Here is a 23,885-nt window from a genome sequence, read left to right as displayed (position 1 = left end):
GGCTTTTCTGGGGGTGCTAAAGTTAGTGTCTAATGTCTTCCAAAAACGAATCTGACAGCCAGAAGTTTTTTTTTTTTCAAAAATGCACCTGAAAACTAGAAAACAGTTTGGTATTTCAAAAACGATTTGAGAAATCAGAATCGTTTTTGCGGAGTTTCCTATGGATGTAACATACAAGGCAATTTGATAAACGTGTGAAACTTAAACGTTTTCCTTTAAAAGTCTCTCTCTATGTTCCAAGGAGTATAAAGAAAGACAGAAAGATTGACAGAAAGATAGTAAAAAATATTAATAATCTTGGGGTCACACTGTACCGTATGATTAAATTAAAATCCTGTCTTTTCTATCACAATCCCGCCCCAGTTCGTTCATTCGACCTATAAAAGCTGATCAATATGCCCAATCACGCAATCGACTATGTTGACTTTGAAAATGCGTTTTAATATTTATTTATCTATTTTTGGTGTGTGTGTGTGTGTGTGTGTGTGTGTGTGTGTCATTATGGTTTTATCAACCCCTTTTCCTCTTTTTGAGATGGAGATTTATTGTGCCTTCTCATAAACCAGAAGTTATAATTCAAACCGAAGCGTCCGCGCGGAAAGTAGGTGACTTCTTCATTATGATGTAAATCAGGTGAGCGTTTTTGGTGAGAGGTACTCAGACAGGACCAAGGTCAGTAGAAGATGGAGAAGAAGGATGTCCCATGCCATATTACTGTTACTGCCACATGTAGGCCCAAAAGATGGCACTAAAACCGGTAGAAAATCTCGTAAGTTCCGTACAGATGATAGAAAATGTATTGTAGTATCTCTTAGTTTTGCAATGACGATATTTTCCCCGAAATGGTGCAGTCGAGGCATAAAGACCATGAGGACATATAATTGACGTGAAGGATGCTTTCTCTTAGCTTTCTCTCAGTGTCTTTTGGGCACCTTTTTTTGTTTCTGATATCATTAGCTTTCCATGAGGGTTCAATATGAACATATATATATTTGTATAATTCTAAAGCTTAATTGCGATTTGTTAATAATGACGCAAAGGATACTGACACGAATTGCTGTAATGAACACGTAATGCTTTATCAGAGCTTTAGACATTGTTTCATGAATGTGAATTTATTCCTTTAGTTCCAGTGACTCCAAGTACCGTTTACGAAGAACCCAGATGCGTTCTACTCGGAGACACGCTTTGTGTTCGACACATACAGCCCCACACCCATGCCAAGATTGCCTCCTTTGTCGACGTTTGTCTTCTTGTCAATTTGCAGGGACGACATTTAGTACGGAATGTTATGTTTGCTTTTGGTTGTAACTTTCTGCTCCAAAACGTATATCAAATGAAAAGAGGAATAAAATAAGCTTTTTAATTATTAAACTTCTCATAGAAATTAAACCATACTAAACGTCCGCCCTGCATGATGCTGGTTTGCTTCTTTTGCTAATTGTATGTTACTCCGTAGTACAGTGCTCTATCCGATCATGGTGGTAATTTATGTATTCTTTTGGGTCGGGGTTGATACCCTTCCCTTTTCGAACCTGAAACGTTAGCTTTGAAGTTCTCATTTCACAGAAATAATGTCTGTATAAAATGATAATGTGATTGTTTTATAATTATCATATATTAATTTCCAAAAAGAGATGTTTTCTATTCGTCACTGAATATATGTGTGGGCAAATCTGCAAACATCTCTCTTAGTATTGAAGATCTACTCTTATTCATTTTGAATGATGTTGACTTCTAGGAAGGAAAGACATTGCAACCACATTAGGTAAAATGCATAAAGGCAACTTTTAATTACATTTATCGTGTGCTCATTCGAAAAAAAAGTAAGAGATGTAAATCTACAAAAGACACTGTTTATAAAACGTATTACGCCTTAGAAATCCCAACATTATGTAACGGGCAAAATGTGCCCACGTTTCTGCAGAATTGTCCACATGTACTATGACGATCTTTTAACAATTATGAGTATGGCACTGTGGCTGTGAATAAATTTCTTCTGGTTCTCGGTGTTTTTAGTGCTGGACGGGGCTCAAATATCTGTTTTCTGGAACAAAGTTAAGCCATGGGGTGGGGTAAAGATTGCCATCCGAAATAAGAACTAATTTTTAATTATTAAAATATTGTAGTACTAGAATGTAAATCTTTGTTGCGTATAAGAAAATTGTTACTATACTTGGCCACAAAAATTTCCCAGGATTGTGATCATTCATATACCGTTTATGACTTGTATTACATTAGAGAAGTTTCGAAAAACAAAAATGGGGGATGGACTTCATTTAGATATCGTTTGTCCATTAAAATGTTTCTGTGGGACTGACATTAATCATAGCCTTTGCATTTTATATTGAGCTGTCGCAAAGCCCAATTTTCGGGAAGTAATGAGTATTCTGAAAGCATTCGATGAATTTTTACACCGTCAACTTTTGTCAATTTTTTTCTCAAAAAGATAGTGAAAAATTAATAATTCTTAAACAAAATCTATATATATTTTAAAATTAGATTAAAACATTCATTATTTCATTTGTTACACTAAAATCTATTCTAACAATTTGGTCAGTTGTTTAAGAATTTTACGGAATTATTATCATCTAAAATGTTATTTCAAAGTATTTTGTTCCTCTAAATGACAAATTCGATATTCTACCAAAGTGTATGTAAACCTTAATACTTCGTTTGGTTTGAATCTTTAAAGTGAAAAACATGCCTTAAATGTGCAGAGGAGCATTCTAAAAAAAGTTGTTCTGAATTCTTATACATTTAATCTTTTTTGGGAACAAGGTGTGATTGAGAAGGACAGGCTTGGTTAGATATCAGTCCTGCATGCCCATGTTGTGTTATTTGTGCTTTGTGTCATCACTGAGAACCAGAGTTAATTTTCAGGGAATATGAAAAGCCACTTCAAGTGTACTGATTTTTGCGTAACCTTTTCAGTTTTGTGTGTATATTATTCTGTTGGCAAAGACTTGGATAATCTTGTAAACCGGTCATGTCTTTATGTCGCTCCTGATTCCCATGCTTTTCAAGTGTGCATTTTCATCCACATTTACACCATGTATAATATTTGTTTCGGATTTAGTGCAAAGGAAACAAAATTTAAAAAAAAATATTAATTAGCAAAACAACCAGAAATCTTACAAACATGAAGAAATTTTGGCTACTGTTCGATTTAGTATACAAACATCAACGAGACGACATAGGACAAGGTATGTCTACATGCTCGTGTGCGTTAGTGCATTAATGACGCTTTCAGCAGATTATTTGCATTTTTAAAATTGTTACAACCTCTAAATTGGGACGGAAATATTTTGATGGAATACGATACAAACAGGGCACTAATGTCAACTTTGACAAATAGTTGCCAAGTACAATTTATTAAAAAAATCCATTGTGTCTCTTATCAGTTCTTGTCAAAGTCTTTCAAATGTTACGATCTTGAATTTATTTTTTCATAATGCTTATACAATGTAACAATGTTCAAAATGCATAAAATCTTCGATCATGTTTACAGATATATACTTTTTTCTGTTAAAATTTAATGTTTATTAATTTAGATCACAAAATGTTACATTTTCATTATTTTTTTGTAAAAATTTAATGTTGTAAATAATTCATTTTGACAATAATAAACGTACAAATGCTCTACTTCGTTCAAAACTTGCAAAAGAAATTCTTCCCCCTGGTCACCTCGAACCCTTTACCTCCTACTCACTGTTCTGCCGTCTTACCTATTGCGCCACGGACTCTGCTTGCTTTCTTTTAGTCGTATAGGGCCTTCTTATCTCGGTTTAAATTACTCATTTGGTATTTTTTTGTAAAAGGTAATTTGCTGGGACCTAGAAGCGCCAGGTTTCGAACCCAAGTCTTGCTGTGTCCGAGTCGCGCGTGCTATCCACTCTCCTAAGTGTTCCCACCCACCCACCCCTGGTAGACTTTCCTTTTATAGTAAGCAAGGGAAATTTTTAAAAGCCCTTCTGGAAAGAATTTAATATGTTCCAAGTACCCGAATCGAATCCCCACCCTTAGAGTTCCCCCGAGCCAATGAAAACACTAAGCCAATTTATATGTAATTGTAAAGTATTTTATTTGGAGCAAAACATACTGCCATTGATGTATTCTCATACTTTCAAACATCCACTTGTTAAAAAAATTTGGTAATATATTTTAATCACAATAAGTTTTGAATATTCAAATATGTAATACAAAAATATTGATATTTACATAATGACTCACTCAAGTTTAATTTGATAAATAAACAATCTATTGAACTACTTGACTAATGTTTGATCTTGTTATAATATTAAACAATTTTTTTAAAATAAAAACTACAAAAAGATTTTTAATATCATTTTTTAAACAAAAACAACGGCAGATCTAGAAACTCTCACCCCACACCACCGCAGAAAAAATCGATAGAGACTCACTCTGATATCACAAAATTTTAAAAATCACAAAAATACTCCAAACTGCAAAGAATTCCAAAATGTGACACCCTTTCAAAATACCATGTATCTGCCATTGTTTTTGTTTCATTTTAACCATAAAGTGCTGTGAATTTTTTTCAGGATATGGCTTTTTCTACATTTAATACAACATAAAATTCCAACAGTTATTACTTGGAAGGAAAAACACATTTTTACTAAGTTTTACAAAAATTGTCACAAGCCGTTTGTGAAATAAATTTCAACATTTAACAGCAACCGATACGTTTAAAGGCAAAACAAGATATACACTTCAATGGGGAATGTGAAAAAATCCCCTAGAGACATTGATTATTGAAAAAAAAAAACAGTTTAGCAACGTGTAATTATGAAACCTAGTCAAATGGAAGGGATAATCATGGTTTTACCTATACCACCTTGCATGTATATTTTGAAGTTCAAAAATTTGTATCAAATGGTATGTAACTTTCTGGATATAAATCATGTTCTTATACGAGACATTTCTGCATCTGCTGCTTGATATAATGAAGATGCTGCTGAGATAGAATTGTTAAAAAGCAGAAGTTTTGAAAATGGTAACTTTGAATGACATGACTTTCCCTTTCATCTTTATGCCACAAATGCAATTTATAATTAACAAATAATTACAAAAAAAATATTACACATACTGTTCACCTTAACTTAAGAAAAATCGGTGATATTGAGGTTACAATTCAAATGAGCAAAGATAGATAAATAACAAAAATGGTTTAGTATGTCCATGCAGGGCCGTAGCCTCCGGGGGGGCAGGGGGGGCAGCTGCCCCCCCTGGAATTTGGAATTTTACACACCACACCCTCCCCCCTCGGTAGCTTCGCCCCCTCGTGTCCGCTTACTGCCCCCCCTGGCATTTTGCTCAGGCTACGGCCCTGCCATGTTCTTTTTATGCACAGTTTAACCGTTAGACTTGGATTAGCCAAATTAATTTGCTACTACCTGTAAGTTTTGCAAATTGAGCCTTAAATGTGCTAATTTTTATACTCCATTACCCAAACAAAATGACCGATTGTGGTCCGCAAACATGACACTTTTCATTCAACAAGACAGCAAGTTTTCAATCTTCAAAAGATTTTTACAGATATGAGTTTTCAGTAACTAGATTTTGAGTCACCCTCGCTATGGCGATAAAAACCTGTGAATTTCACGCGTGGTATAGAATTATATAAATTTATAACACCAAACGGGGTTTGCAGGTAGTAATTTATGAAACGGTTTTTGGAATAAGGAAATCTAAAGGGGACTTTGCTGAAATTTCTAGATTTTTTCTTTTTGCTTTGTTATAGGTCAAAACCGCATTGCATGCCTTCAAAATTAAGAATTTAATTCCAGTTCGAAGCGAGTGAAAATATTGTAAAGGCCAAGTTCCGAGTGATGATTGAAATGCTCGCTACTTAGAAAATAAAAAATATGAAATTATTTGTCTTTTGTTAGAATTTTTTAACTACGCATTAAACAATTTTAGAAATGGATTTAATTGATTATGTACTATTTGTAAGATCAATAACTTAAGACTGCTTTAATATGGTTTATTTCTCTTCAAAGCATTTAAAAGACGTGAATAAGTCCATCAAATGTGCAAAATTACGTGAACAGTTTTCAAAGTACCTTTTTCGTCTTTTGATGAAAAGGTCCAATTGAGCTTCATTTGTGAATTTTCCTTTACTAGAAAAACAAGTTTTTCGAATTTTTGAGCACTATATTTGAATGGAAATAAACGTCAAGTCACAACTTGCTGCCTTGCTAAAGAATACCGCAAATAGTTTTACAAACGTCATGGAAGCAAACTCAGACATAATTATAGTAAAACATGTTTCAAGGCATCAGGGGCGGTTTTTCTTCTTTGGCGAAATAAAACTAGTTTCGTTAATAATGACTACGCAGTGTTAAATATGCTGCGTTTTGATTTTACTTACAAAAGGCTTTTAAATTTGGAGGTTAAAAAATCATGGTAACTTGCTTTGGACAAAGCGTTTTGAATTGACAACGTAATAGTAACATTAGCCATAAATGAGAAATATCAAAATAACGTACAAGCATTAGGCCTACTTGCAAATTGGAGCTAGCAATTCGCCCCCTATGCCTTGAAAATGGTTGCTTTTATAATCAGTCACGCAGAAAGCAGTGTAACTATTAACTAGGTCACATACTTCAATGGATCGAAATATTAAATTTTATGGTATTATTATAAACATGCCAAAATTGAAATGAACGTATATCACTAAACCTTTATCCTGTTCTTTAATTTTCAACTATGACTTAGCTGTGCTATAATTATGACACAATTTTATTAAAAACAACTAAATTTCAACAGCCAAAATTCTAAAACAGCCATTCCACAGAATTTTCCCCATCTTGATTACTTCACATGTAAAACTTTACTGCCATCACTAATTGTACCGATGCAGCTTAAAATTTTGTGTAGTTAACATTAGGCACAACTGCAATGTTCATTGTCATTAGGGGCGTGATGAAAGAAAAAAGCATGGAGGACACAAAATATCACGTGGGGAAAATATCGGTGGATGGCAAAACCCAGTGTTCAGCATGCAGGCGTCAAACCCATTTTTAAAAAATGCATCAAAGATAAGCTATCGACAAATACCTAAATCCATTGTCTTAGAACGTTTCGTTGAATCGATTAAAACTGAAATATCCATATACTTAGTATCCTGACCGCCTCGCGTCCACACCCTGGTCACTCAGAACTGAAGATGAAGTGACATCTCTTCCTAGGGTTCAGGTTTCAAATGATCCACCGGGGTAGGAGGCAGGAAGACCTAAGTGACTGCCCTTTCTATCAAATACCATAATTTGACAGACAAACTTTCATTAACAATGTGCTAAAATAGTAATGAACAGGAAGCTTTTGCTTCCCACATATTTAAAAATACACTAGATTAAATTAATCAAATTAAGCTTCAGATCCTTACACACCCCAAAGTAAAATGGCATTATGTAGGTCAATCTGAGTAGTTTTTGCCAGGTTTGGCGAACCAAACTGTTCTATAGCGCCGTCTGGAGGGGAACAGGACTGATCTTCTCTAGTGCAATCGGTGGCTTAGCAGATTGTTTTAGTGCGTGCATGCGTGCGTGCGTGTGTGTGTGTGTGTGTGCCTGCACGCACTTGTACTTTTAAGATTAAAATCTTCAGCATCACAGAAATAAATGGCAATAATAATGCAATTCGATCTGGCATAAATACAAATAAAGTAATTGTCATTTGTGTGAGAGAAAGGGGAAGGAGACCCGTTGGGGGGGGGGGGGAGCGCGACCATAAATAGATCTTTATTCATCTTTTTTCTTAATTCTCGATCTACAAAACAAATACTACCATTCGTCTTACTTCCATCTGTACCTGTAGAAAATTTCATTCCAAACAATACAAATATAATAACCGTTTCGTTAATTTTTTTTATTCCAAATCACAGGATCAAGTGCGAAGACGACGTTTGTATAAAACACTTTCTAGTAAAAAGGACACGCAAGTATTTATTACCACACTTGAGAATAAACATGTATACATACTTTGTACATGTGAATATTTCATTGGATGTGATCCCGTCTAAAATAATATTATAAATGGAAAAATTCATGAATTTATGTGATTCAAAAAGTACTTCCTCGTAATAAACTAAAAGAACACCAACTATACCAATATTAACCCATCGACTTGTTAGTACATGTAAAATACTAGCTATAGTCAAGTAGTCATTTTCATGCCTACAATACATAAAATTAAAAACAGTGTTTCCTTTAAAGTTTTTTCTTAATTCAGAAAAAAAAATGAAAAGTTTCTTTGGGTTTATGTACATCAGTTCCTAATCTCATATGCATTGTGTTGTCATCATTAACAATGAAAAGCCTACTGAGCTAATTAAGTATTTCCACAAAATATACTTGATAATTAGTACATGTAAGTATCGTCTAGATTAAATATGTAAACATATTATGAACCATATGTAATAATAATTATGATGAGGGATTAACTATTATAGAATTGACGATTAGATAAATAAATGGATCAAAACATGAATAAGAAACAAAGCAACACTAAAAAATAAGTGCAGAGGAATAAAAAAATTGAATTCGGTGATTTTATCCCCAGAAATGCATTCTTTAGTTCAACTCAAAAAGTGTCAATTGGCGGGTCAAGGCCAGATTCAGTGTTACACGTACACTGTGTTTGTTTGTCCGCCCGCAGTTCTGTATCAAATCCTAATTCCTTACCCCTACCGTCCGTTATAAAAACTGTGCAATGTGACATCAATCAAGGAAGGCCCCGTGAGGTCATCCGTGCCCTCTCGACATAACTGTCCGAAAAAAGGTCCAGTGCCCTCTTTAACAAAAGAAATTTAGTCCAAAAATTGGTGTTAAATTTTGGACCTAGATTTTAAGTCAAATTTGAACCAAGATCAATTAGTAGAAGTCGAATCATATAAATGAAATGTAAATGTCTGTAATGTTTCATAGCAATGAAGTGGCCTACTTTGCAACTTTTAACTGAAATTGGTTGAACTGAAATAGGTTCGCATCATTATTTGGGGCTAAGTACTTGTGTGCAACTGACCCTGGTGTTGTGAAATGATATGTAAGAATCCCGCCATAAATTAAGAGAACGCCCATATCAATTTATTACAATGACACAAAAATAACCCCGTAGGTATAAATCATTACCTTTGTAGTAATATAATTTATGGGTGATGTTTAAAAGGCAAAATTACTTGTTTAAAAGTAAAATGGCGGCTACTCTGCTGTTGTGAACTGCGCATTTTGTTTTCGGCTACCGAATGACGTCAGTGAAAGAAAGTGGCGTCAGCAAAAAACATCTTATAGCAAACATACGACGTCATAGTGACGTATATGGTAACCATCATGACAAATTGACAAAGACGTGATAGGTGTGGAAACTGAGTATGATTTAAGATATAAATTCAGATAAATGTACCTCAAGTGTATTGAAACCAAGTTGCTTTTGAAATCATGCTATGGACATGGCTTTTCGTCGGCGTCAAGACGCAAAGTGTCACCTTGATGAGGCCCTTGATATGAGCAACGTGCCAGTACTATTGTAAATGCGGGGCACAACAGAAGGGATGGAAGTATGGGGACCTGAATTTCTATTTCCGCGGTTTCCGATCTTCCATTGAAAGGCTGAGATACACAGTCCAGTAAATGATATTGAACAATGCGAAGCAGAGAAAGAACAGCGCCCTCCCTATGCTGTCTACCTTTGCAGGGTTCCAGTAGATCTGTTTCGGTGTACCGGCCAGGTATTTGGCGTCCGAAGATAAAGGACTGATGCTATTCAGCGCTGGCTTGACGTCCTAAATATTGATAAAGAACAAAACAGTTTAGAAATGTGAGAGTGTCATTTAATTCTCTTTTACCAGAATAAAATAAAAAAGTAAACATAAAAGTGGCTGTAACTAAAGGTTAAGGTTTGAAATAGCGTGTTGGTTTGTTCAAATTTGGCAACAAGAAAAAGCGTTTTGGGAATATTATAAGTCACCGAGTAGTGTCGGGGGTCAATTAAAGTTTTCGATTCAAACTTCAGTTCAGAATAGTAGTATTCTTACGACGATCTCTCCCCTGGCCTTTCGGTCATCCAGCCTCTGAATCATAACATTGACCAAGGCATATTCAAACATGGCCCCCACCACGAAAACGAGGCAGGTAGCGAGCCACACGTCCACGGCCTTGACGTAGGACACTTTTGGCAATCCTTGCTGGGTGTTGACGCTCTGTGTCATAGTGGTCAGCACAGTGATGACCCCTATGGTCACTCGAGCTGGAACTGCCCGTGGGTCAATCCACATACTCATGAAAGCCAGGAAAACCACGACAATGCTTGGGATGTAGACATTCAGAAGATAGGGGCGCAGATCCCGGGAGAAGAGAACATTTACGGTCAATACGGAGTAGTTGCCTAGAATAAAAGAGAATTAAAAACTTCTTTTATTTCATCTAAGAAACTGAAAAGGTTAAATGTTGTATATTTGAGTATTTAGGCAAGAACATCGAACTTGTCATCAAGAAAAAATATATCAACATATGCAATTACCTCGTTTATCCAAAATAAGACCGGAATCGGTTTCTATATCCACAAGTTCGAACTCCGGAAAATTAAGATCACTTTTACTGAAACGTATGGGTTCTTTTTCGTCCCAGAGCAGTTGTAGAGATTCCACTGTGTAAGCATCTATTTCATGAAAAATATAAATGAAGATAAAATCGATGCAGCTGTACGAGACACACAAGTAAGTACACAACATTAATGAGAAAAATGGACGTTTTAAGATAACTGTTATTACTGCGTTTTTTAAATTGAAGTCGATGTTGCATGTTATCTATAAGACAAAAGTGTTTCATTGAAATGCTATTGAAATGAATTGAAATGCTAAAGATATATGCTTAGGCTAATTTTTTTTACTTACAACTAGACATTTGAATTTTGCAGAACTGGGTGTCCATGGGGAACCTCAGGAAATTGTACTGGCAGCCAATTGTCAAAGAGAGCCTATGAACAAAGCACACAAATAAAACGTAAGACGGCATGTTTAGTGCAATGAAGTGAAAATTGTACTTTTTACAACTGAGCCTGATGCTGCTGCTGATGCATGCAATATTTACATTCTGCTGTGGACTAAATTGAATGACACCTAGCTAGAATTCTATGCATTAATTTATTCAGGTACCAGGTCGGACATTTGGTATAATTTTGTGGGGGTCTGGAAATTTCATGATAAGCAGGAAGTTAGTCATACAGTGGGGACTGCATTCACCAAACTTGAACCACACAGATTTTTATCTATGGGGGTATCTCAAGGATAATGATGATATCTGAAACAATTAGTGAACTTCAGGCGGCAACCACAGAAAAAAAAATCAGGGAAATCCCGAACGAGGAACGAGTTCGAGTAATTGATAATTTTCCGCGATGTATGCACGTATGTCTCCACTTATTTCATGGAGCTTATTTCATTTTGGATATTTTGGTCGCTTTTATGAAAAATTTATGAGAATGATCGTGCACATACTGAAGTTTAAGACCAGCAACTTTCTTGAAATAAAAGTTTTATGGGTTCTTTCTTGTCACCCTGTACAGTATGTTTTCAAAATTTATGTCAACTTAATTTTGGACATCACAACTGAACGAAAAAAGGGGAGTCACTAAGTGTGATGTTTATATGAAATAAAGATCTCTTCACTTATTCGTGTATTGTTGCAATACACATACCTTTGGGAATACACCATCCTTCCGTCTGGATTGATCTGTAACATCACGTTGGGATATGTAATGCTGTGCCGCTTTGCTTTTTTCTCCTTCAAGAAATACAAATCTGGCATCCACGCTTTTGAAAAAATCTCCCCAAAGGTTAGAAATATGGGTTGGCTGTGTCGGTCTGCGGAAGCCAGTCGAGGTTCACGCCAGCTCTGTAGTAGGTATATCCCGACCGTAAAATCCTAACGATATAAAATGTAATGACCATCATGCGGCAATCGGCGATACTTTGAAGCGTCTTATTCCTTTTTTATAACCCTGGATAGTTGGAACAAACTGCTCTTCTCACAGTCCATCCCCACCATATAGGGTAATTATACAAAGTAGATAATAAATTGTTATAGAACTCAGAATGCCGTTGAAATGTGACCGTGTGACAGTTTCACACTTCAAATTGGACGTTAAATTGAAAGTAACAAAAGGGGTGCTTTCACAGCCGCTTTGAAATACAGAATGGGAATATTAAAGGGATAATAACTCTTCGTATGATATCTATATTTCACAATAAAAACATTGTGAATAACTCATAGAAATATAATATATTCTGTTTTACCACAAAAACGGCAGCTATAGCTATAATTTTGATATCTGAGCTTGTCTTCAGATCACGTGACCTCCACTGATGGCTGTACTCTGTTATAATCTCTTAAGAGATTTTAACAAAAAACCAAACTTTTTAGAAAAAAACCAGAGACTAACTTTGAATGTAAAAATGGATTCATTAACCAATGGTAAGTATGGAAAAATTGTTGTTCACTCCAGGAAAATTCATTTTTTGGCCAAAACGAAGAGTTATTATCCCTTTAAGCAAAGACCTTTTTTGGTTATTTATACATGTGTCTTTCAAACTTACCATGTTCGTAATACTTATATCACTGAAGGTATCAATCGTTATCCCAACGGTAACATTATCTGAGACACCTGATAAGAGAAAGGGAATACACGACAATGATGTTTTAACATAAAAGTTTTAACTTAAAAGCTTAGAATAAATAGGTGGGTGCGAGTTACTGCTAGTTATTGTGTAGGGGTGAAATTCATGTATACAGGCCTTTAAAACTAGGGTTGGTTTTAACAAATTTTATTCAGAATTGTCCAATTTTGCTGCATGTGCATGCAACGTGGTCGGTGAAAAAGGAGTGCGGTCTGAGAGAGAGAAAGAGAGAGAGAGGGGGAGAGGAGGAAAGCAATGAAAAGGATACTCACCACTCGTCATATACGGTCTCCTTTGGGAATCGTAATCATGTCCCAATCTACTCAGAATGTTATTTTTTTCTTCTTCGAAGCTCCATGTATACTCATAATGATAATCATAAACGTCATAATCATCACTATAGTTATCCGCTGTGTTGTTTCCAGATGAGATGCTAACCGAAGCAGAGGTGCTTGATGTTCCATCGTTCATCGACATAGCGCTGCAATGGACAAAAAATTAATGACTAGACGAGCCTCCCCTCCAGGAGAGGCGAGGGAAGGGGAAGGAAGGAAAAGGGGTTGATTTAGAGACAGACTACTTCCCTTGGAACAGGATCAAGAGGAATACTAGAGGAGGTTTTTTACACAAGATGTGCCGTTGAAAAGAGTACACTGTCAGCAATTTATCTGAGGAACAGAGGCAAAATGCACAAAAAAATGAGCAAGTAGGCTGGTCTGTCTTTTTCTTGTTTTGCATCCCATTGCGCACTGTCGGTATGCTCTAGGGCATATTGTAAGGAGGAGAGAGGTCCAGCTGACTACACGGGATGAGCCGAGGCAGGCAGCCTTTTCGAAGGGGAAGGCTAACCTGAGCCAACAAGCACTAGAAACTGGTTAACTCAGTACCTTGAAGAACAAATGAAGCTATTCGGGTTTGTGGCAGCTATCCGAGATTATGACTCTGTGATTAAATTCTGGTATAGTATTGCCTCTGGGTGATTCTGCCTCTCTCCTCTAATATAATTCTTGCTTCCTTGAACATGACAATTGCTTTTTCTTGTAAATTACCGATAATCCCACAAATCAAAATGGACCACTAGGAGGTACCCAAACGAATTAAATGAAGAGTCTGTGTATATAAATGTATATGTGAATTTAACCGGAATTCTTTCGGGTTGAGCTTAATGTCATATAATGTGATGAAACAATAGCTGGTTATGAATTATCGAAAGGTTGTATATGTAACAGGATTATCAATCGATGGCCCTTCTATGTAAGTAGCATCTCAAAGGTAACGCAATATATTTCTGCATTCCCTAGTGCACAGTTACCACAAACAAGGTATATAATGACAATTCCAACAGAAAAGGGCATGAACTGTGATTTATTGTTATCTAGCTGATTCGCATTGTAATAAAATGTCAACTTTTGTTTGTTACGATACATAAAATATGAGAGGAAATGAGCCAGTGGACATACAAATTTATCATGAAAAGGGCGCCTTTACATCACGATCGATAATTTGAATTATTTGCATTCGGTCTTCCACCGTCCCCTATCTACCAGCGCTTTGGACCTTTATACAACAAACGGTTTTTTTTCTTAGAAATTTCAGAAAAATTACTTTTTATTATAAAGGTTTCCTGTCCAAACTCATTGAGAATACTACGATTTATAAACTTATTTCGAGCTCAAAATTTGTAATCTTTTACCCCCACTAATCGAATTCACTTGTCCCCGTGCTCAAATTACGAGAGTTGTTCAAAATTAGAAAATGGTTCGTAGATCGTAACTTTGCCAGCGTTTTTGAATATGGTATAGCTTGGAGATCGAAGGTGTTGCAATTTCAGGGAAAATTAAATCTGCTTAATTAAGGTCTAACCTCGTTGAGTGAATTACTAAAATATACATTGACACTTTTATGATTAAAATTTTTTCTTGCATATTTAATATTTTTATCATAAAAAAGTCCACAGACCTTCACGATTAATAGCTGGATCCCCCTCCCATAATTTAACCTTCTTACCTTATTTGCAATTAAGGACAGGTATTTTAAAGTGAAGAAACTTAAGTTGTCTGCTTTCGTGCCAAACCATTCTTCATCAAATAGAAAATATATTGTGTTTCAGATGACATCGAAGGTTGAATTGATAAGAAATATTACACAAAGATATTCATTTTTAAACAGTTAATACACAGGTCTGTTTTTTAGAAAAAATATTTCCAACGTTTCATGGTGAGCTCTGCTTCAAAGCTAAGGGTAAAAGATAACACCCTTGTTTTTATGATGGTGAATTTCACCGCTGATATATTTCCTGGAAACAGTTTGCCTTTTTTGTTAACAAGTAATCTTGAATTCTAGTACCAAAAAAAAAAAAAAAAAAAAAACATTATTTGCTTAATAACAAAACCAGGTACATTCCTCTTTTAAAAGTTGGAACGTTAGCTGCTTTTTAGTTTAAGAAAAGGTCATGATAATCAGAAACGAAAACATCACTCGTGTCAATAACAAAATACATACGTATCTGTTCTAGTAAGGAAAAAACTAAATAACATGCAGTTTTAGGTTTAATGTTGTCGTTCACTCACTGTGTGTAGCACATCAAAAACGGCAGTAGGACCATAACTGGCAATACCATCGGCTTGGCCATGTTGAAATCAATTTGTTCCTATTACTGGCGCTTGTCTTCTCTGATAATATACCGTCATTCTCGTCATCGGCCTTATAAACGCTAATAGATTCCTCATCAACTATTTATGAAGAATGGTTTAGTCTGGACTGCGATAAGTGAACAACAATGAGAAAGAGTGGGATAGAGAACGAGGATAGAATTAACCAAGGTAGTTCTCAAATGTACATAGCAAATACTACTTGGTCATTTTCTTCAAATAAGTGTTAATGTATAAAATTTAACTTAAGTTTCATTGTACCTTGCGACATTGTTCTCTTGGTTTGACGATCAATTAATTTTATCTGCAAAACGTATAATCGATGAACAAGAAAAAATAAACACTTGTTTCACAGGTGCCGAAACAGACACGAATATAATTGTATATAATTTTAAGGAAATGTCAACCACGTCTGAGCTGTATAAATCAGTTTTGGTGATTATTTTATCAAATGCAACCAGACTTTCATGAGTGCACGAACTTTTCCTTGATAGCACCTCTACCACAATCGCCACCGTTGTCACGGTGTAACGTGACAGAGTCCCCCATAGAGACTCCGCTTCCCATTCATTTGTACAGGTAAGTCTCGCCCTAGATTTTGACCCACTTAGGTCAAGCTAACCCTAACCATTATAACTAAATGGAAAGCGGACTTTCTGTTACACGGATCTTCAGTTTCGTAGCAACGGGACTGTGACGGTAGGCGAATTCATATCAATCACATAGTTATCCCGCTGTAGATTCCCTTGTAAGTTCATAGAAATAAGCTGATTTTCAGGGAATAACATTGTGTTAGAAATCTAAAAATAACCTGAGCTCACTGTTAACCAATTCATGGTAAATTTTTCGCCTGCAACCTATAAATGAACTAGCACGCGCATACTTACGATACTTAAGTGCATCTCTTAAGCAGTTACTTATCATTTATTATTTATATCAGTGGTTAATTTTGTGAGCACAGGAAACTCTTAATATCTACATTACATGAAGGCGTATAACAGAGGACGTGCGAATGTGTAAAAGCTTTCACCGACCGCAACGCATGCTGCTCTACGCGCGCGTGCGATTGTACGAACGTTTTTAACTTTTAGGATCCAGGACCTACTATGGACCCAATGACATGAGCGAGCTTTCTAGGCCGTCTCATGCCACTGATAAAGGACGTTAACCTGTACGTTTTAGTTAATCATTTATTATGAGCATTATTGTTGACTAATTACGTTACTGGGCATTTATTCGATGGGTCATAGGTAAAATGAGTGCAGAAATTATTCATTATTTGGTGTAATGAAACATCACTAATGTCTTCGGGCGTGGTTTGCTCGGCCTGGCGTGGTTGTTTACAGATATATTCTGTGCTGTTTCCCTTTCTGTAACCTTATCGTTCGGTTGAAATAGAACGAAAATGAAAATGCCCATTGTGACAAAAGGATAAGTCCAGCAAGGCCTTTTGGGATGTTACATCTAATGTTAACTAAACTGTAACTGAAAGTTAAGGGTGGTGAACTGAAAGAACACAATGTTATGTATTATATTTACGCTCTATAATCAGACTCGTCGACCCCCTCTACGCGCTGCGGCGTGTTGGATGTGTTTTGCATATCATCTTTAGTATTCGTGTCAGGATTCACTCGGCCTTCTCTGTAATCCAAAATATCAGTTTCAATAACTGAGGGCCGAAAAGATTCCCTGAAATCGCCATTTGCTGTGAAATCCTGATTCCCGTTATTTCCCTCCTTCGTCCCTTCGGAAGATTTCGATTTTATAGAGCTCCTAAGCAATTCTCGGCTATCTTTTATATTGTTTCGTTTAAAATGATTGTTATTCATTCTCTCGTGTGAAGAACCGGTGACATCGGAGGCTGACTCGATGCTATCGATGGAACTCCCTGGGACCTGAGGTGTGTCCACGACGCTAGGACCAGGAACGGCAGGGTCCGCCGAGGCCCTTAAACTGTGACCTGTGACGGATTGCCTCGGAAGAAAGCCATTGGCCTGCATGTGCTTGTCTGTGAAAATTTGTAAAATTAGAATTAAACGCAGAAATGAGGACAGTACTTACACATTTACATAATCCAAGTTAAAAAAAAGGTTTTCCGAACTATTTATTTTCTCTTCTCGCCAAATCGAAATTGAAAAAGTTAATAACGTCTTGTAAGGCGCGATCGGTTCTGATCAACCAATCTAATTGATAACAAAAATGTTATATTAGATATCACTAGTCTACTACAGGTGCACTCTACACTCCTACCCGTCTCATATTCTGTCCTTCTTGATCTGTGTAAAAAGAAATCGGACTTGTGAGGTTTTCTGGGGCTATTCTCGTTCTGAAATATCCAAGAAAAAAGAGCTTATTTCTATATTTCTTCTGTTGTGTTGAAAATTATAAAACTGTGACTTATGATTACTATAATTAGCCGATCTATATTACAGAAAGTAATCATGCCAGATTTGGAGAAAAAATGAGCAATATTTTATACATCATCGTCAAAATCAAACGTAATTTAAACAATCCAGCACGTATAATTGGAAATATCGGTGAAAATAAAATTCAAAAAACATAATTTGATTTCTTTTTGGTCAAAATGATTCGAATGAGTATAACTGTTTGACGTTAGTGCTCTACCTCTTTCTTGCCGCAAAGTTTCTTGATATGCTTGAATCTATTACTGCACGCTCCTAGCGAGAAAAATACCACTGCGGCTACCAGTGCCCCTGCTACCACTCCGTAATTTTGAGCGTCGTCATTCTGGTCGTCCATGTCCTCTGGATCTATTTGCGCATTGGGATCGTCTAGACTGTTAGTTATCTGCACATAAGAGATACAGTATAGAAGTATGAAAGATAAAAACCCAACGAGAACGGACTTCAGAAGATAGACGGATGTTGAGTACGAACAGTGACAAATTTGTAGTCAACCTTCTAATTAAAAGAGCCGGTTGTCTTTTAAAATGTGCCTTATGACCTATTTGCATCTAAAAAAGAAGGAAGTAAATGTGACTATCATCAGGGGACATTGTCGTAAATAATTGACATCACAGAATGCATTCGTAATTGTAATGAAGGTGTAACCTATTGCAAATTTGTGTAATTCTTTTTTCCGTGCTTGTAAAGGATTCAACTGATTATTTTGCTAGCGTTGTGAGAATGTACAACTTACATTTTGAAATATGTTGATATTGCTGGGATTTGAATCCGTTGCATTTCCTTCAAAAGATATTGTCACTACGAAATAAAAAAAGAAATTATTATCATAACAATCCAGATTCTTATGACACAGAAATTGAATGTTCTGTAAAGTGATCAATCCCATTCTTTAACATCTTCATAGCAGGTGACGTTTCCGTGTCCACTGACATTTACGGAGGAAGCTACCGCATATGAACTCACTGTTTCTGTGTATGCTGACTCCCAATTACCCTTTTCTGAACTGGCATACTATGTCATTTAATGGCGATTTTATGGTATACAATTACTCGCTTCCAATGATCCAATCAAACAAGTGCAAGAATTAGAAAAGCGTCGCCAACCAAGGAACAATTTATATATAAAGTACATGTATATTCATCCATTATTCATCGCAATGTATTTCTCGAATTTCTATATGTATTTTCTACGCTCTATACGCGTGTTCACTTATTTTACTTGTGTTCAAGTTTATGCCTTTGCAATCTCAATCTATTAACATATTTGTGTCGTACTACACATATTTCTATATTAAAATATTTTATTTAGACTTGTCATACATGTAATATAAATTGTAAACTGTCAGTCTGCCTCTAGTTCTCCCTATTTTAACTGTAGTAAGTACTGGTCATGGAAGTAATGCATTAGCATTAAACTTTTATATTTGAAAGGCCAATTTTTCTCATAATTTAAATCTAAATTCACTACTGCAAATATTGGTAAGTGTATGTCACGAAAAAACGAATCTCATACATTTTGTAATTCGAAGTATTGACACGGGAAACTTGTTAAATTTTTTTTTTGAGAATTCACCATTGATCATTTTTTTTTTCATTCTAGTATATTTACAAGTGGGAAACAAAATACTCCAGTAAGTGCCTTTCTTTCTTTCACCTTCCAAAAGTAAGTACATATTCGGTGTGATCGGAATTGATTTATTCGACCTACCGTCATTTCTCTCATCCAGCAAAAAACCGTCCCCACCAGTTCCATTGGTATCCACAGTCGTATTCGACTGGTTAAGAAAATCTGTGTTGTTATTGAAAGTGTTTTGATCGGGAGGCGATTGAGATACAGGATAGGAGAAAGTGCTCCTGCGAGAAACCTCAGCTAATTTTGTGTCTGTCGCCTCGTCTGAATCTTCATCATCCGTGTAGCCAAGCATATACCAGAGAGTGGAAAATGACAGAAACGAGGTTTCAGCTTCTTTTTTGCAGCTTCTCTTAAAGTCTTCCGTTATGTCGCCATCATATACGTCACACCGTGCACATATGACGTCACGGGTTTTTGTGCACTGTTTGTGGATGAAATGTCTGGATGTACACTTTTCTGAACATTTTTGGCATGGTTGGTTTCTTGAATAGGTTTTTGAAAAGGTCCCCGTTTTGCAAGGTACGCAAAAGGTGTCTTGAGTATTGGTGCATTTTTTCTCTGCCCCATAACCTGGCGGACATTTCGAGCAGCGCTGTCTTGTTTGCGTGTTACAGTACTGAAAAAAAAAAAAAGAGTAAAAACAAAGATTTCTATAGTTCAGTGATCTCTTTCATAGTTTTGGTGCAATATAATAATAAGTGTGATATAACAATAAGTGGATAATGTGTACTCAGTTATTAAGAAAAATCATACGCAGATGACCCAGCGGACGGATTGAAGCACACGCATCTCACCCTCACAACACACACACACACACACACACACACACACACACACTTTTCTTTTTCATTGACCATAGACGTATAAAGTTTAGGCATACTGCCCATTTATCGTAACGTCAAAAATGATAATCATCCGTGATAGCCCCAAAATTTCTCATTTAGTTTGGGGCTATCACGGATGATTTTCATAATAGTGGGGTTTAAAGGAGAGTGGAGTTACAAATAATGGCAGCCTAGCGAGTGCGGTGCGGTAACGAAGAAAAGCTGCCAAGCAGCCATATTATACCCATGAATATTTTTCTGGCCGTTTTCTCTTGGAGTTTGTCGAAAAGCAGTCTAATGTATAATAGCACGAATTCGCCACATTTTGGGTGTCAATTTTGTACTGCATTTTGAGAAGATATTCCCTTCGCGTTGAGATTAGCACTTATCGCTGAGAAGTTAACCTCACCTCACGCGGATTCTCGCACATTTTTTATTCTCGTTTGACGTCACACAGTGCCAATGGTCTCGTTTTATGCTATCGCGGATGATTTCCATTCACCATCTTTTTGGACACCTAGGTAAATAGCCATCGTCAATTAAAATCGGATCACTGTTCCCTGATTAACGATAAGCGTATCAATCCTCCCCAAGGGCAGCTTAAACTTTGGATTCCCTTGTCCACTGGGGGTGAATACCTTATCTGGTGTTATATACTACAGCCAATTCAGTCCCAGCTCTATCAACGATAAGGACGAATAGAAAATCTGACGCTAGCAAATAATGTATAAATGGGGTTCTCATAGAGCAAGAACTAGAGAGCTAAGATTACTATTATACAGTAGATGTTTTCAAACGTGTATGTGTTGGCATCTTTTGCTGTGTAAAGAAAAGGTGAGATAATGATTTGATGTATACACAGCTGTTTGATTGGTAGCATCGTTCTATTTTGGAACATAGGAATACAAACATCCCTTAAGTGGAGTCCCACTTTCCCTTGCATTTACCAAGAAGTTGTATTTGCCTAGTGTTTCACCCGGCCTGGTTCACAAATGCTCTCTTATGGAAATATGCCACTATTTGGTCTGCACAGTTCTTCTCAGCCAGTTTATCTCCGAGAGAATCTTTGACGGCAGAGACAATAATAAACTCGCCAAAACACACATGTATATATATTCGCCCGTTTACCATACACAAAGTATTTGAAAACAAATCCAACGATGACGTGAAGGAAAGTTTGAAAAGAAGGGATCTAATACCATGGGAAAATGATGTTTTAGACTTTTAACCGCATCGCGGGTATAAAGCGCGGAGAAACCATATTGTTCCAAAGATACTGTTATAAATGATATAAATGTACCTAGGGCGTCATGTAAAAAGACGTGGGAGAGAGATTTCATCGAATTAACTTGGATTAGGTTATCAACATAATTACGTACTTGGCCCGCAATGAGTTGCACTGGCTGATATGAGATCGCTTAATATTACAACATAAAATTTGACGGGTCACATGCGTCTCATATAAAAATCCCAAAGTTAATTAATTCTTCCTCTTTCGTGTGACTAATATTCCATCTAGTCAATATGCTGAATTTTTAAAACAGAACCTTGAAACATGAGGCATGCTTTCTAAATTTCGTGCCAAGCACCCTTGGAATTGAAAACCCACGCGCTAAGTACAGCTGTTTAAGTGCAAAATTCACCGGCAAATATCTGTCTCGAATTTATGTCGCATAAAATGCAAAGAATAAAATTAAATAAAATAGGAAAAAACATTGTCTGTTTGATGTGTGTGACAGTGCCTTAAGTAGATGTTTTGGCACGATGACTCCAGTATTTCAACTATCAAAAACAAGCGATAGTGATCGAGATAGCGCACAGACCGTAGAAAGCCTAAGCGGTTCCATGTATATCTTTTTCTAAATATATCTGAAGTCAATGCGACTTGCTAAAAATACTCTGATAACTTTTGTTGAGTAAACCTTAGATTCCGTGGTTGCGTGTTTACTAGTATTTTCAGTAGAAAATAAGAAGTGTACTTGTGCACCTGCGTGGGGAACAATCGTTTTAATGGTTTGAATAAGATTCAGCCCGGCATGTGTTGGTAGAAGTCCTTCGTATGAATTAGTCTGGTGTATAAGTAATGTAAGAAAATAGACTTCTCATAAACTGAACTAATAATAAATTGTGTAAAACATATTCTCGCTTTTCGTCATTCCCACTTTCGTGTTTTCACACTTTACGCGACCATGCGAGGGCGCGCGCGCGAGAGAGATCCATATAATTTGAATTTTTTCACTACTCTTGTCTACCTTTATTAAAAGGTGTCAACTTTACAGTGTTGAGGTGTGAGCAAGAATAGCTGACGGACGAGATTTAAAAAACACACAAGCACGTAGGAGCGCCCCTTCCGTGGTGTGAGTGGGAATAAAAAGGCTGCTTTGGGTCATTACGTTTTCATTTTTCAACGATAACCTCTTGAGAGAGAGAGAGAGAGAGAGAGAGAGAGATGGGTATAATACCGGACATGTTATCTATGAAGACTCCAGAGTCAAGGTTGGGGTTAAAGATGGTATCTGTAATGTACAGATTGTCAGCACAGTTTACTACAAGGGGCATAATATAGGCTACTAATGCCTTACCTTTAGTGACATGGCGATGATCAGCAACAACAGAAATCTTGGCATTTTGGACTAGATTCGATACAAAGTTTCTCAAAATAACTGGTACACAGCGAAAGGCGGATGAACGAGAGTTCTTGATAATGCCTTCTAATGTGAACACTTCGCTGTATTGAGGTTTCTAACTACGAAAACAATGGTCATATAGCATCGCCCGTTTCCTTTCACGGTAATTACACGTCCTATAACCCACACCAAGATATCGGGATAGACAATAAAACTCCACTTTCACCGGTCCAGGAAAACCGAGGTGCTCCTCCTTAAAATCCGACGAGGAGATTACACCGTGTCACCCGTGTTGAACGTTGTCCACTGGATTTCAACACTCAGGCATGGGGCCCTTATCACCCGCTGGAGCTTATCGTATTTCGACACACTTGTACTTTGGCTGTGGTACACACCACACTCTCGGCAGCGACACAGATCGAAACACCGTTATACATATGTATTTATATAGTTTATCTTATTGTCTTTTTGTTTTCTTCGACTTTGCCCGTTTAGTTTAACCTACTGACTTATTGTTTTTTTTTACTTGTTCGTTTTCCTTGTATATTGTCTGTATGGGATAGCTTGTTGTCCATAATCAATTTGCATTAGAATACTGATATGGGATTGATACGGCTAACAAGTTCGATGACTTTATGATTTTATTCACCATTTCTTGTTAATTTTCTAATGCTTTCATTAGTTTTCTCTTTTTTTTTTGTAGTGGTGGCTTATAATGAAAAAAATGTATAACTGCAAAGTGTTGCATTCTTGTGGTAACGCTACTAAGCGAGTGTAAATGCTTGATCATTATCTGCTTCTTCCGAGATCATAGTGATTTGTTTCTCCCCCATCTATCTCACTCGGACCGTGAGTCAAATAAATGTAAACAGCCCTAGAAGCGGATTTCAATAACTTGGCTATTATGTATTTTTCCTTTCCTATTCCACTGTAGACACTACAATTTTGTCTTCTTTCTTTTTATTGTATATCCTATCCATCTATTTACATTTTTACTTTCACCTAGTCACAAAGTCCCTTTATAAAAT

General features: G+C 36.4%; 2 protein-coding genes across 2 annotated transcripts; both read right to left on the bottom strand.

Moving 5' to 3' along the window:
- Nucleotides 1–7,878: 7,878 nt before the first annotated feature.
- LOC106167210 (glycine receptor subunit alpha-2-like) lies at nt 7,879–15,798 on the bottom strand. The gene is made up of 8 exons (XM_087001272.1): nt 15,268–15,798; nt 12,970–13,178; nt 12,617–12,684; nt 11,719–11,945; nt 10,916–10,998; nt 10,543–10,680; nt 10,058–10,407; nt 7,879–9,805 (listed from the first exon to the last, which is right to left on the bottom strand). Exons 1-8 carry the CDS (start codon nt 15,327–15,329, stop codon nt 9,599–9,601), a joined length of 1,344 nt encoding a protein of 447 aa, XP_086857398.1. The 5' UTR covers nt 15,330–15,798; the 3' UTR covers nt 7,879–9,598.
- A 722-nt stretch (nt 15,799–16,520) lies between these two features.
- On the bottom strand, nt 16,521–23,301 carry LOC106165013 (uncharacterized). The gene is made up of 6 exons (XM_013543080.2): nt 22,813–23,301; nt 19,482–20,022; nt 18,508–18,572; nt 17,974–18,156; nt 17,599–17,674; nt 16,521–17,356 (listed from the first exon to the last, which is right to left on the bottom strand). The coding sequence occupies exons 1-6, from the start codon at nt 22,855–22,857 to the stop codon at nt 16,884–16,886; spliced, it is 1,383 nt and encodes a 460-aa protein (XP_013398534.2). The 5' UTR covers nt 22,858–23,301; the 3' UTR covers nt 16,521–16,883.
- Between the last annotated feature and the right edge of the window lie 584 nt (nt 23,302–23,885).

This window comes from Lingula anatina, chromosome 1 (genome assembly GCF_051362555.1).
Source record: "Lingula anatina isolate TDL-2025a chromosome 1, LinAna3.0, whole genome shotgun sequence".
Taxonomy (NCBI): domain Eukaryota; kingdom Metazoa; phylum Brachiopoda; class Lingulata; order Lingulida; family Lingulidae; genus Lingula; species Lingula anatina.
The sequence above is the reverse complement of the archived record's forward strand: the minus strand, read 5'-3'. Positions and strand labels throughout refer to the sequence as shown.

Excerpts from the sequence above, each read along its gene's own strand:
- LOC106165013 (XM_013543080.2), bottom strand. The coding sequence starts at position 22,857 with ATGCCAAGATTTCTGTTGTTGCTGATCATCGCCATGTCACTAAAG. Across the intron at positions 18,157-18,507 it reads ATATCAACATATTTCAAAAT|ATAACTAACAGTCTAGACGA; the intron begins GTAAGTTGTACA and ends TCTTATGTGCAG. Across the intron at positions 17,675-17,973 it reads AACTTTGCGGCAAGAAAGAG|AACGAGAATAGCCCCAGAAA; the intron begins GTAGAGCACTAA and ends TGGATATTTCAG.
- LOC106167210 (XM_087001272.1), bottom strand. The coding sequence starts at position 15,329 with ATGGCCAAGCCGATGGTATTGCCAGTTATGGTCCTACTGCCGTTTTTG. Across the intron at positions 13,179-15,267 it reads TTTTTGATGTGCTACACACA|CGCTATGTCGATGAACGATG; the intron begins GTGAGTGAACGA and ends TGTCCATTGCAG. Across the intron at positions 12,685-12,969 it reads GAGACCGTATATGACGAGTG|GTGTCTCAGATAATGTTACC; the intron begins GTGAGTATCCTT and ends TTCTCTTATCAG.